This window comes from Schistocerca piceifrons, chromosome 1 (assembly GCF_021461385.2).
Source record: "Schistocerca piceifrons isolate TAMUIC-IGC-003096 chromosome 1, iqSchPice1.1, whole genome shotgun sequence".
NCBI lineage: Eukaryota > Metazoa > Arthropoda > Insecta > Orthoptera > Acrididae > Schistocerca > Schistocerca piceifrons.
In genome coordinates, this window is record NC_060138.1 from 1,108,833,523 (window position 1) to 1,108,848,955 (window position 15,433).

Consider the following 15,433-nt stretch of genomic DNA (forward strand, 5'->3'; position numbering starts at 1 on the left):
CTCCAAAAATAAACAAAAACATACCAATTCGATAAAACAGACAAAAGTTCACTTGATGCCTTCCTGAGAGACAATCCCCACTCCTTACATATTAACAATGTAAGTGTACGCCAGATGTGGCTTGAATTCAAAGAAATAGCATCGGCAGCAATCGAGAGATATATACGAAATAAATTAAGAAACGACGGAGCTGATCCTCGTTGGTACACAAAATGGGTCAGAACACTGTTACAGAAACAACGAAAAAAATCAATCCAAATTCAGACAGACGCAAAACCCCAAGATTGGCAACCTTTTGCGGAAGCTGTAAATTTAGCGCGGACCTCAATGCTTATAATAGTTTTCACAACCAGATTCCGGCCTTATATAAAATATACCATCGGTGAACTACAATCAGTGCCTTCTCTGCACGATGGCAATCGAAATACTGTCGATGACAGTGCTGCTAAAGCAGACTTACGAAACACAGCCGTCCGAAATTCCTTCACCAAAGAAGACGAAGTAAATATTCCAGAATCCGAATCAAGAGTAGCTGCCAGCATGGGTATCTTAGAAGTAGATATCCTCGTAGTAGTAAACCAATTTAAACCACTTAATAAAAGCAAGGCTTCAGGTCCAAAAAGTATACCAATCAGGTTCCTTTCAGAGCATGCTGATGCAATAGCTCCACGTTGTTGTTGTGGTCTTCAGTCCCGAGACTGGTTTGATGCAGCTCTCCCTGCTACTCTATCCTGTGCAAGCTTCTTCATCTCCCAGTACCTACTGCAACCTACATCCTTCTGAATCTGCTTAGTATATTCATCTCTTGGTCTCCCCCTACGATTTTTACCCTCCACGCTGCCCTCCAATACTAAATTGGTGATCCCTTGATGCCTCAGAACATGCCCTACCAACCGATCCCTTCTTCTGGTCTAGTTGTGCCACAAACTTCTCTTCTCCCCAATCCTATTCAATACTTCCTCATTAGTTATGTGATCTACCCATCTAATCTTCAGCATTCTTCTGTAGCACCGCATTTCGAAAGCTTCTATTCTCTTCTTGTCTAAACTATTGACCGTCCATGTTTCACTTCCATACATGGCTACACTCCATACAAATACTTTCAGAAACGACTTCCTGACACTTAAATCTATACTCGATGTTAACAAATTTCTCTTCTTCAGAAACGCTTTCCTTGCCATTGCCAGTCTACATTTTATATCCTCTCTACTCCGACCATCATCAGTTATTTTGCTCCCCAAATAGCAAAACTCCTTTACTACTTTAAGTTTCTCATTTCCTAATCTAATACCCTCAACATCACCCGACTTAATTCGACTACATTCCATTATCTTCGTTTTGCTTTTGTTGATGTTCATCTTATATCTTCCCTTCAAGACACCATCCATTCCGTTCAACTGCTCTTCCAAGTCATTTGCTGACTCTGACAGAATTACAATGTCATCGGCGAGCCTCAAAGTTTTTATTTCTTCTCCATGGATTTTAATACCTACTCCGAATTTTTCTTTTGTTTCCTTTACTGCTTGCTCAATATACAGATTGAATAACATCGGGGAGAGGCTACAACCTTGTCTTACTCCCTTCCCAACCACTGCTTCCCTTTCATGTCCCTCGACTCTTATAACTGCCATCTGGTTTCTGTACAAATTGTAAATAGTCTTTCGCTCCCAGTATTTTTCCCCTGCCACCTTCAAAATTTAAACGAGAGTATTCCAGTCAACATTGTCAAAAGCTTTCTCTAGGTCTACAAATGCTAGAAACGTAGGTTTGCCTTTCCTTAATCTTTCTCCTAAGATAAGTCGTAAGGTCATTTTTGCCTCACGTGTTCCAGTATTTCTACGGAATCCAAACTGATCTTCCCCGAGGTCGGCTTCTACTAGTTTTTCCATTCGTCTGTAAGGAATTCGTGTTAGTATTTTGCAGCTGTGGCTTATTAAACTGATTGTTCGGTAATTTTCACATCTGTCAACACCTGCTTTCTTTGGGACTGGAATTATTATATTCTTCTTGAAGTCTGAGGGTATTTCGCCTGTTTCATACATCTTGCTCATCAGATGGTAGAGTTTTGTCAGGACTGGCTCTCCCTAGGCCGTCAGTAGTTCCAATGGAATGATTTTAATTTCCTTGGTGATTAGTTTCAGTTTTTCATGCGCCGGAACCGTCCTTCGGACGACTATATCTTTCTCGATTTTTTCAAAGTTTTTCTGTAGTCATTTTTTCCTTGACTTCCCTGTACTTATTTATTTCATTCATAAGCAACTTACATTGTAAAGTTCCTGTTCTTTCCTGAACAGTTTTGTACTTCTTTGTTTCGACGGTTAAATGGAATTTTTCCCCCGTTACGCGAGGTTTGTTCGCAAATGACATCCTCGTACCTGTATTTGTCTGGTCAACTTCAGTTATTATCGCCTTTAGAGATGACCACCCTCTTCAACTGAACTACGTATTGTAGTATTCATTATTGTCGGATTTTCCATCGTTAGAGGACTTCAAAAGCACTTCATCATTCCAGTTCTTCCCACATCGATTCTTCCGGACTCGTGTGTTAACCTAAAGCCTATTTTTCATCATTACTAAATTGTGATATCTACTCCAGAGAGCGCCTTACAATCCAACATCTAACTTCAGAATCTCTACCTTACCATGGTGTAACGTATTTGGAATCTCCCCATGTGTCCAGGCTATTTGCAAGTATACATCCTCCTCTTGTCATTTTTTAACCGCATATTCACTGTTACTTGTCGAAATTTATAGCTGAACTGACTTAGTCTCTTTCTTCCGTCATTCCGACTACCGGTAGCCTATTGTCCTGTACGTCTGCATCCGCCCCCCCCCCCCTCCACCCCCTCGCCCTCCCGGACCTGCTACAGCGTTCGCCGGCCGGAGTGCCCAAGCGGTTCTAGGCGCTACAGTCTGGAACAGCGCGACCGCTATGGTAACAGGTTCGAATCCTGCCTCGGGCATGGATGTGTGTGATGCCTTTAGGTTAGTAAGGTTTAAGTAGTTCTAAGTTCTAGGGACTGATGACCTCAGAAGTTAAGTCCCATAATGCTCAGAGCAACCATTTGCTACAGCGTTCAAATAACCCACAATTGTGATTTTCATATCCCTTTACTTATTGAATACTCTTTCAATATCCTAACACATCATCTCTGCCTTTTCATCTTCATCTTGTGACTTACCTGAAATGTTGTTGTTGGTTTGCTGCTGAATCTGATGAAAATAATCTTATCCCCGAAATGTTAACAGTAACCTACTCTATGGCCTACTTCCTTATTCTTTATGAAGCCTACTCACGCAACACTATTTGCTGCTACTGTTGATATTATCTTATATTCGTCTGATCATAAATCATCATCTTCATTCCATTTCATTTCATGGTACTGCACTATATATGGACGGAACTATTGTATTTCCCTTTTCAAATTTTATTTCTTCCGTGCCACATACAGATTTCCGACATTTCACACTCTATTCTGATCATTATTTTGTAGAGTAGAATTAAACACTCCACCACAAAAAACAGCAGGGCCGTGCAAAAACACCTGTCCATTAACACTATTGACATTAATATCAATGTTGTCTACAGCTTTATAAACTGTGTGGCGTGATCGCCTCCTCCTCATGTTATAACGCGGCATCTCTGTGGCTCCATGCTGTTCCTCGTGCGGCTGCTGGACGACTGACGCCATCTTGCGACAAACTCTGTTTTGTTATTCAGTCTTTTTCTTATAGACATCGCTCACTTTGCACTTCCTTCCCACAGATCCGATTGCTTTTCTAGTCGGGAACGGTTACATAGTGGAGAGATTATCATGCAACTTCTCACTCACAGGCCGTATGTCTTGTAGATACGCGCAGTGATTTGTGTTGCCTTCTACATTCTCATGCCGTCGGTCATTGCTGATTCTTGCACCTTTTAGGGACAATTACCCCTTCCAAGGTCAAAAGTTGTCTGAATCTCTCTCAGCTGCTCCGTCCTTTTTGACCACACTGTAGAAATAACGAGGGTGACCGTAGCGGTCGCGCGGTTCCAGACTGAAGCGCCTAGAACCGCTCGGCCACACCGGCCGGCGTAAACAACTTTTACTGTTCTCGGTTGACAAAGAGCGATTGGCACAGACACACCTCTTCTTTAACAGACATTGTGTCAGTTGTGTCAGCGGTGCAGGATCATGTCTCCCGGTACCCATTTTGCAGTATACAGGGTGTTACAAAAAGGTACGGCCAAACTTTCAGGAAACATTCCTCACTCACAAAGAAAGAAAATATGTTATGTGGACATGTGTTCGCAAACGCTTACTTTCCATGTTACAGCTCATTTTATTACTTCTCTTCAAATCACATTAATCATGGAATGGAAACACACAGCAACAGAACGTACCAGCGTGACTTCAAACACTTTGTTACAGGAGATGTTCAAAATGTCCTCCGTTAGCGAGGATACATGCATCCACCCTCCGTCGCATGGAATCGCTGATGCGCTGATGCAGCCCTGGAGAATGGCGTATTGTATCACAGCCGTCCACAGTATGAGCACGAAGAGTCTCTACGTTTGGTACCGGGTTTGCGTAGACAAGAGCTTTCAAATGCCCCCATAAATGAAATTCAAGAGGGTTGATGTTAGGAGAGCGTGGAGGCCACGGAATTGGTACGCCTCTACCAATCCATCGGTCACCGAATCTGTTGTTGAGAAGCGTACGAACACTTCGACTGAAATGAGCAGGAGTTCCATCGTGCATGAACCACATGTTGTGTCGTACTTGTAAAGGCACATGTTCTAGCAGCACAGGTAGAGTATCCCGTATGAAATCATGATAACGTGCTCCACTGAGCGTAGGTGGAAGAACATGTGGCCCAATCAAGGCATCACCAACAATGCCTGCCCAAACATTCACAGAAAATCTGTGTTGATGACGTGATTGCGCAATTGCGTGCGGATTCTCGTCAGCCCACACATGTTGGTTGTGAAAATTTACAGTTTGATCGCGTTGGAATGAAGCCTCATCCGTAAAGAGAACATTTGCACTGAAATGAGGATTGACACATTGTTGGATGAACCATTCGCAGAAGTGTACCCGTGCAGGCCAATCAGCTGCTGATAGTGCCTGCACACGCTGTACATGGTACGGAAACAACTGGTTCTCCCGTAGCACTCTCCATACAGTGACGTGGTCAACGTTACCTTGCACAGCAGCGACTTCTCTGACGCTGACATTAGGGTTATGGTCAACTGCACGAAGAATTGCCTCGTCCATTGCAGGTGCCCGCGTCGTTCTAGGTCTTCCCCAGTCGCGAGTCATAGGCTGGAATGTTCCGTGCTCCCTAAGACGCCGATCAATTGCTTCGAACGTCTTCCTGTCGGGACACCTTCGTTCTGGAAGTCTGTCTCAATACAAACGTACCGCGCCACGGCTATTGCCCCGTGCTAATCCATACATCAAATGGGCATCTGCCAACTCCGCATTTGTAAACATTGCACTGTCTGCAAAACCACGTTCGTGACGAACACTAAGCTGCTGATGCTACGTACTGATGTGCTTGATGCTAGTACTGTAGAGCAATGAGTCACATGTCAACAGAAGCACCGAAGCCAACATTACCTCATTTAAATGGGCCAACTGGCGGTGAATCGAGGAGGTACAGTACATACGGACGAAACTAAAATGAGCTCTAACATGGAAATTAGTCGTTTCCGGACACATGTCCACATAACATCTTTTCTTTATTTGTATGTGAGGAATGTTTCCTGAAAGTTTCGCCGTACCTTTTTGTAACTCCCTGTATACAACGCTACACAGCCACTAGTGTAGTATTTGCAGGCAGTGGTAAATACGTGTTCCACTGAGCTTACTTCTTACAGCCACACAAAATTGTAAATCAATTCTCTGTTGCAGTGGATCATGATGCAAGGGGCTCCAGTAACCCACCGACCTGGCTGAATCTTCACTACCACCCTCATGTGTTTCTGTTATGAATCCCGGCTGGAGCGCTCTCTTTGTGTTGCAGGCGTGTAGGGGAACAGGTACCGATGCCGGCGTGACGGTGAGCGACCTCACTACAGACGCGCCCGACAATGGCCGCGCCGAGGAGCTCACTTACCCAGTGCCTTCTTACGCCGACATCATCGTTTCATACTCGACATTCGAAGGTACTGCCTCGACAATTTCCATATGTTTGACTTAAAGGTTGCCTACGTTTCAAAGTCTTTCCTTATTCTGAGAGACGCTGCGGGCAAAAATGTTTGTGTATTGTAACTGCTAACAAAAAATTTAGAAAATTTACCAAAGTTTTCTGCATATTCCCATTAATCATATAACAAATTTATATAAACGTGACACCCACCCACACACACACACACACACACACATTATCATCAGTTATCTGCTATATTAGCAGGTCCTTTGCCTCTCCATTTTGTGTGATCCATTGCTTCCTTCTTAAGGCTGCTGTATGTTGTACTGTCCATCATGTCATCCAGTATCTGGAATCTCTTCCTTCCTCGCTTCCTTTTCCCTTCTACATAACCTTCTAAAACTGTTTTGATCAGTCCGTCATTCTTTCTTAATATATGCCCAATCCAGTTTCTTTTTCTTCTCTTTATTACATCTAGTAACTGTATTTCCTCTCCCACTCCTCTCATATTTTTTACTCTGTCCGTCCAACTTATTCTTTCCATCCTCCGCCATGTCCAGATCTCAAAAGCCTCCAGCCCTTCTCTGTCTTTCTTCCTCATAGTCCATGTTTCAGCGCCATATCGAAGAACACTCCACACAAGACATTTTATGAGTCTCTTCCTGAGTTCTCTGTCCAGACCGCTGCAGAAAATTCTCCTTTTCTTATAAAACGCCTCTTTTGCCATTGCTATCCTTGTTTTAATTTCTGTGGTGCACCTCCAGTCGGCGTTTATCCTGCTTCCAAGATACTTAAAATTTTGCACCTGTTCTAGTATTTCTCCATTCAGAATAATTTTTATTTCCTTATTTCCTCCTAGTGCCAATATTTTTGTTTTATTTGTGTTAATTTTCGTTCCATATTTTTACCGTTAGTTTCAATGGTGTCCACAAAATCCTGTAATTCTTTTTCCTCTGTGGCTAGAAGGACCATGTCATCAGCAAACCTCAAACACCCTACTCTTCTTCCTCCAATTTCTACGCCTTTGTCATCTAATGAGCATTGGTCAATCATATTTTCCAAGTAGAGGTTGAAAAGAGTAGGTGATAGACAGCATTCTTGTCTTACTCCTTTTCCTAGTCCGATCCAGTTTGTACTTTCTTCTCTCACTTTAATTGAAACTTTTTGATTAAGATATAATGAATTTACAAGTCTTCTGGTTTTCCAGTCCACTCTCTTTTCCACACACACACACACACACACACACACACACACACACACACACACACACACACACACACTAATATGTCAATTGCGACTGTACCTAGCGGCTACTGCTGAGTAGTTTCTCTTCCTAAACAGCATCTCATACGTGCAAACCAGTTGCTTCTTTACCTCCGATTACTCGTACTTGTTTACTTGGGCTATGCACGGCTCTGTTAAAAAAATAGTATCTAGATGTAGTCATAGGGTCAAACCGAGCACGTCTGCTTTCATGCCCCTCAGGTAATTCGTTGCAAAAAATAAACTCTAGCAGTGATCTTAAAGTCAAATAGTCTATGCATTGGATAGAATTGTGAGTTAATAAAATACACAGAATACAAAGTAAAATTTAAACCGAATAATCTAACAACAAGATTTCTATTATAACGCATGTAGTTGATGTAGGCGACAGAGGATTATGCTGAATAAGGTTTATTCATGAAAGGGCATCTCGAATAAACGAGGAATGATCCTACGATATTCTGTTAAAATACAGACATAATACGCTTATCAAATGCAGTAAAGTTACGGCGAGAGCGTTACGAGAATGGTAGAAATATCCCCAAACTAAACAGTCACCAAGGACTCGGGAAAGCTAACAAGGGGAGGCCACGGCGTTTGGAACGCAGATTTACTGCAAACTTCGTACACTCGTAGTACTCCATGAGGACAACAGAATGTGTAAGCAGCAGCGCGTACTTCTCGAGCGTTATTGAGAAAATCGCAAGATGATTTCGGTCATCAAATATGTTCCTGTGCGTGGACATTTTTACCACGAAGCGGCAGCAGCCGAGGATATCGGCACTGTAGCTCAGCGTGTTCGGCCAGAGAGCTGTTTGGTCTCTGTAATAAAAAAACACTGAATGGAAGGATCACCAAACGATTTTGAACGGATGTCATGTGGCGTCCGCAACACCCAAACACAACGATGAAAAACGAACAAAATGAAAAAAGAAAAGTGGTTAGCGTTCAAGCCCCGTAGTCGCTGAATCGAGTCCTGTTTGTCAGTTTTCTTTTTAATTTTCAACAGTCATTTCCTTTACTATATATATTACAATTGATATAATGGGAAAATACGTGTAATCGGATGAAATTTTATTAAATTTACCATGTTATTTGGCACTCTACAAATTTTTACTATCGCAAATAATATTATATTCATAGCTATCGACTAGTAAACGACCAATTGCATAAAGTGATACTGAAAATGTGTGCTTGTCCGTGTCTTCAAAATTGTTCGTATTTAATCGAAGGAGAATGAGAAAGTTCTTCTCGTGAAGACCCTATTAAAATACACTCGAAACTGCATGACCAATTATCAGCGCCGGTATTTAAGGAAGTACTGCGTTATGCATGGTTTGCTTCCAAATTATCAGCTGACAGAGAGGTTTTTGAAAATGTTAACGAGGTTTGTTTTTCCATAGAAAAACTCAAAAGACGTTGCGTATGCGGAAACATAGCATTTATTCAATGCAGTTGGTGCCGTTTATCTTTGTTTCCCATGTTTTTACGAAAAATACCATCCTGCAACTTGTACTCGTAATGTCGAAACCGACGATTAATTGTACATCTTTCGAAAGCCGTCTGTGCCTGTCAAAACTTGCAGATAACAAGTAGTTTCGGGCTCCATCTAGGTATAAGGGATTTCTCAAATCACGGACGAGCATACATTTTCAGTATCACTTTATGCGGTTGGTCGTTTACTAGTCGATACTTGTGAATATTATATTATTTGTAATAATAAAAATTTGTAGACTGTCAAATAACATTGTAAATTTAATAAAATTTCATCCGGTTGGTTGGTTGGTTTGGGGAAAGGAGACCAGACAGCGAGCTCATCGGTCTCATCGGATTAGGGAAGGACGGGGAAGGAAGACGGCCGTGCCCTTTGAAAGGAACCATCCCGGCATTTGCCTGGAGCGATTTAGGGAAATCACGGAAAACCTAAATCAGGATGGCCGGACGCGGGATTGAACCGTCGTCCTCCCGAATACGAGTCCAGTGTCTAACCACTGCGCCACCTCGCTCGGTAAATTTCATCCGATTACACGTATTTTCCCATTATATCAATTGTAATATATATAATAATGGAAATGACTGTTGAAAATTAAAAAGAAAACTGACAAACACGACTCGATTCAGTGACTACGGGGCTTGAACGCTAACCATTTTTTTTTTCTTTTTTCATTTTGTTCGTTTTTCATCGTTGTGTTTGGGTGTTGCGGACGCCACATGACATCCGTTCAAATTCGTTTGGTGATCCTTCCATTCAGTGTTTTTTTTATTACAGAGACCAAACAGCTCTCTGGCCGAACACGCTGAGCTACAGTGCCGATATCCTCGGCTGCTGCCGCTTCCTGGTAAAAATGTCCACGCACAGGAACATATTTGATGACCGAAATCATCTTGCGATTTTCACAATAACGCTTGAGAAGTACGCGCTGCTGCTTACACATTTTGTTGTCCTCATGGAGTACTACGAGTGTACGAAGTTTGCAGTAAATCTGCGTTCCAAACGCCGTAGCCTCCCCTTGGAAGTCCATTTCGTGATCACAGCATATAAAGTATTCATCAGCTCAAAACAGTTCAGAATTTAACAGGATGATTCACAAATTAACATGAGCCATACCGAGAATAATAACCCACACTCTATCTGTCAACAGTTCCGTGATATAAGCGTAGCACGCTTGGATCTCTCGTTAGTTAGAGTCCCTTGAAAAGTTGGGTATTGTAGCGGCAGTTCCGTCTAGAATCATACATCACTGAATCACGCACATTACCATATCAGTCTCCTTCTTCCAGCACTCCCGTAAAAGGGTCTCAGAAAGTTATAGTCTCATAACGGCTGTGCACCGCCAAGAATCTACCACCTATACGTCAGAATCACGCACGTTTCCACAAGCAGCTCTATCTTCTTCCAGCTCCCTTGAGCTCTTCACTCGGGAAGTCCCAGTTTCCACTTGACTCCAGCAGTATTCCACCACAGTCCAACTTTCATTGGCTGAAGGCCATCCCCAGCAAGAATACATCGTTTTCAAGCTCTACAGACATAATTTGACTCACTTAACCACTTTCCCACACTAAACTAATATATTATAACAGTATTTAAATACAGAAGTCTTATAAACATTCTGCAAATCTCAGATAATTTACAATAATTATCAATCAAGGTTTTTCCATAAATAAATAAGCTAGTATTCTTGCGCAGGTGCGCTCACGATAAATGACAAAAGGTTCTCGCTGTACACTGAAGAGCCAAAGAAACTGGAACACCTGCCTAATATAGTGTAGGGCCCCTGCGAGCAAGCAGAAGTGACGCAAGACGACGTGGCATGGACTCGACTAATGTCTGAAGTAGTGCTGGAGGTTATGGACACCATGAATCCTGCAGCGTTGTCCATAAATCCGTAAGAGTACGAGGGGTGTAGAGCTCTTCTGAACAGCACGTTGCAAGGCATCCGAGATATGTTCAATAATGTTCATGTCTGGGGAGTTTGGTGGCTAGTGGAAGTGTTTAAACTCCTAAGAGTGTTTCTGGAGCCACTATTTAACAATTTTGGACCTGTGGGGTGTCGTATTGTCCTGCTGAAATTGCCGAAGTCCGTCGGAATGCACAATGGACAGCCCGCATCTCGTGGTCGTGCGGTAGCGTTCTCGCTTCTCACGCCCGGGTTCCCGGGTTCGATTCCCGGCGGGGTCAGGGATTTTCTCTGCCTCGTGATGGCTGGGTGTTGTGTGATGTCCTTAGGTTAGTTAGGTTTAAGTAGTTCTAAGTTCTAGGGGACTGATGACCATAGATGTTAAGTCCCATAGTGCTCAGAGCCATTTGAACCACAATGGAGAAGAATGGATGCAGGTGATGAGGCAGGGTGCTTACGCACATGTCACTTGTCAGAGTCGTATCTAGATGTATCAGGGGTTCCTTACAACTCCAACTGCACACGTCCCACACCATTACAGAGCCTCCACAACCTTGAATAGTCCCTGCTGACATGCATGGTCCATGGATTCATGAGGTTGTCTCCCTACCCGTACACGTCCATCCGCTCGATACAATTTGAAACGACCCTCGTCCGACCAGCCAACATGTTTCGAGTTATCAACAGTCCAATGTCGGTGTTTACGGGCCCAGGCGAGGCTTAAAATTTTGTGTCGTGCAGTCATCAAGGGTACACGAGTGGGCCTGCGGCTCTGAAAGTCCATATCGATGATGTTTAGCCGGCCGCGGTGGTCTAGCAGTTCTAGGCGCTCAGTCCAGAACCGCGCGACTGCTGCGGTCGCAGGTTCGAATCCTGCCTCGGGCATGGATGTGTATGATGTCCTTAGGTTAGTTAGGTTTAAGTAGTTCTAAGTTCTAGGGGACTGATGACCTCAGATGTTAAGTCCCATAGTGCTCAGAGCCATTTGAAACATTTTTTCGATGATGTTTAGTTGATTGGTTCGCACGCTGACACTTTTTGATGGCTCAGCACTGAAATTTGCAGCAATTTGCGGAAGGGTTGCACTTCTGTCACGTTGAACGATTCTCTTCAGTCGTCTTAGATCCAGTTCTTGCAAGGATCTTTTCCCGGCCTCAGCTATATCAGAGATTTGATATTTTATGGGATTCCTGATACTCACGCTACCCTCGTGAAATGGTCGTACTGGAAAATCGCCACTTCATCACTACCTCGGAGGTGTTGTGTCCCATCGCTCATGCACCGACTGTAACACCACGTACAAAGTCACTTAAATTTTGGTAACCTGCCACTGTAGCAGCAGTATCCGATCTAACACCTGCGCCAGACACTTGTTGTCTTATATAGGCGTTGCCGACTGTAGCACCGTATACTATCTGTTTACGTATCTGTATACAGTATTTGAATACGCATGCCTGTACCAGTTTCTTTGGCGCTTCAGTGAATATTAAGAATTATTTCGGTCTGCTTGTCCCAAGCGTCTTTTGACATTATTTTACATAGGTGGTGTCCGCTAACTCTTGCGGTTGACCACTTTTAAATTAGCACCAATTTTTAATGGCAATTATAGTTACTGGCAAACTAGTAAACTATTCAGTCAAAAACCACACATATAACAAAATATGAGGTATCCAAGCTGAATTCAACTGCTGCCTTAATGTGGAGAATACGATGTTGTGACAAACACTTGCATAATGAAAATGATGTAAAAAAAAAACGTCGTAAATCAATGAGTAAAATAGATACAAATACGTAGCTTTCAGCGATGATAGCTGTAGTGTAATGCTGTCATCTGAGGTATCGGTCGTTGAAATCGCATGAAGCGAATAAAAGTTGTTAATTCAGATGTTCACTGTGTAAAAGTTTATTCACGTGAAATATTCACTTCTGCAGTGTTATAGCTGTTGAGGTATTGTTATGTCTTTGCATGTGCTCACTTTCCTGAGATCGCAAACGAATTCAGATTTGCATTGATATTTGATGTGATTTATTGTCGAATCTCAGAGAGCTATAACTTGGCCATCTTTAAAGTTGTGTGACAATCCGCCATCTGTTGGAGCATCTTCTGCATAAAGGCCGTGCGAGTGACAGCTTCCCAGCTTAGGGGTTTTCCCCCGTATCTGGTCGTTTGCCAACGCACCTGGGTTGCCTAGAGCGGCTGTGTGGCCCTGCCGGCCATTGAGTACTATCCCCCTGGGGCTGCACAACTTCGCAGACAAATTCACCTCACCTTGTCCGTATTCTGGCGGCCGACTAGCTCGCCTACATACGTGTAACGAGGGTGTTAGGGGTACTAGGGCACATACTTCTACTGATGACTGAGGATAGTGTGCTGAACAACATTACATCTTTATTTACTTCATTTCCAGGCTAATAATTGTAGCTATTGTGAGTAGTATGTTTTTAGGTGTGCTAGAATGTTCAAGTACAAAAGGCACAGGAGGGCCACAAATGTTTATTTTCCCCTGGGCAGCGGGTCGTGATGACTGGGTGTTGTGTGTTGTCCTTAGGTTAGTTAGGTTTAAGTAGTTCTAAGTTCTAGGGGACTGATGACCATAGATGTTAAGTCCCATAATGCTCAGAGCCATTTGAACCAATTTTGAACTGAAGTGTGGATGCATAGACGCCAAACAAGAAGTTCTATACTGGTAACTGTAATCTGTTCACAGTTGAATTGAAACTGCAGAAATCATCAGTTAGTAAATTATGTGATGTGTTTGCTGACAGACTATTAGATGCAGGGAAACACCAACTAACGGAGTGAAGTGGGTACATATTAAAGTATCAGGTATGAAAATACTTATACCTGCACCACCAACACCATATGCAGGGTGTTACAAAAAGGTACGGCCAAGCTTTCAGGAAACATTTCTCACACAAAGAAAGAAAATATGTTATGTGGACATGCGTCCAGAAACGTTTACTTTCCATGTTAGAGCTCATTTTATTACTTCTCTTCAAATCACATTAATCATGGAATGGAAACACACAGCAACAGAACGTACCATCGTGACTTCAAACACTTTGTTACAGGAAATGTTCAAAATGTCCTCCGTTAGCGAGGATACATGCATCCACCCTCCGTCGCATGGAATCCCTGATGCGCTGATGCAGCCCTGGAGAATGGCGTATTGTATCACAGCCGTCCACAATAAGAACACGAAGAGTCTCTACATTTGGTATTGGGGTTGCGTAGACAAGAGCTTTCAAATGCCCCCATAAATGAAAGTCAAGAGGGTTGAGGACAGGAGAGCGTGGAGGCCATGGAATTGGTCCGTCTCTACCAATCCATCGGTCACCGAATCTGTTGTTGAGAAGCCTACGAACACTTCGACTGAAATGTGCAGGAGCTCCATCGTGCATGAACCACATGGTGTGTCGTACTGGTAAAGGCACATGTTCTAGCAGCACAGGTAGAGTATCCCGTATGAAATCATGATAACATGCTCCATTGAGCGTAGGTGGAAGAACATGGGGCCCAATCAAGACATCACCAACAATGCCTTCGCAAACGTTCACAGAATATCTGTGTTGATGACGTGATTACACAATTGCGTGCGGATTCTCGTCAGCTCACACATGTTGATTGTGAAAATTTACAATTTGATCACGTTAGAATGAAGCCTCATCCGTAAAGAAAACATTTGCACTGAAATGAGGATTGACACATTGTTGGATGAACCATTCGCAGAAGTGTGCCCGTGGAGGCCAATCAGCTGCTGATAGTGCCTGCACACGCTGTACGTGGTACGGAAACAACTGGTTCTCCCGTAGCACTCTCCATACAGTGACGTGGTCAACGTTACCTGGTACAGCAACAACTTCTCTGACGCTGACATTAGGGTTATGGTCAACTGCACGAAGAATTGCCTCGTCCATTGCAGGTGTCCTCGTCGTTCTAGGTCTTCCCCAGTCCCGAGTCATAGGCTGGAATGTTCCGTGCTCCCTAAGACGCCGATCAATTGCTTCGAGCGTCTTTCTGTCGGGACACCTTCGTTCTGGAAATCTGTCTCGATACAAACTACGGCGCCACGGCTGTTGCCCCGTGCTAATCCATACATCAAATGGGCATCTGCCAACTCCGCATTTGTGAACATTGCACCGACCGCAAAACCACGTTCGTGATGAACACTAACCTGTTGATGCTACGTACTGATGTGCTTGATGCTAGTACTGTAGAGCAATGAATCCCATGTCAACACAAGCACCGAAGTCAACATTACCTTCCTTTAATTTGGCCAACTGGTGGTGAATCGAGGAAGTACAGTACGTACTGACGAAACTTTTTGAGCTCTAACGTGGAAATTAAGCGTTCCCGGACACATGTCCACATAACCTCTTTTCTTTATTTGTGTGTGAGGAATGTTTCCTGAAAGTTTGGCTGTACCTTTTAGTAAGTCCAAAGAAACTGGTCCAGGTATTCAAATACACAGGTATTCAAACACACAGACATGTAAACAGGCAGAATACGGCGCAGCGGGCGGCAGCGCCTATCAAGACAACAAGTGTCTGGCGCTGTTGTTGGATCGGTTACTGCTGCTACAGTGGCAGGTTACCAAAATTAAGTGACTTTGAACGTGGTGTTGTAGTCGGCGCAC

The 15,433-nt window shown here is 43.3% G+C and overlaps 1 protein-coding gene across 2 annotated transcripts in view; it reads left to right on the forward strand.

The window, feature by feature from the left end:
- Positions 1 to 15,433, forward strand: part of LOC124776646 (caspase-1-like) — a 136,672-nt gene that overhangs the window by 98,972 nt on the left and 22,267 nt on the right. For both annotated transcript variants that reach the window (XM_047251737.1, XM_047251745.1), the window contains one exon: positions 6,010 to 6,151. In XM_047251737.1, coding sequence (XP_047107693.1) covers positions 6,010 to 6,151 — 142 coding nt within the window. The remainder of the gene's footprint in view (positions 1 to 6,009; positions 6,152 to 15,433) is intronic.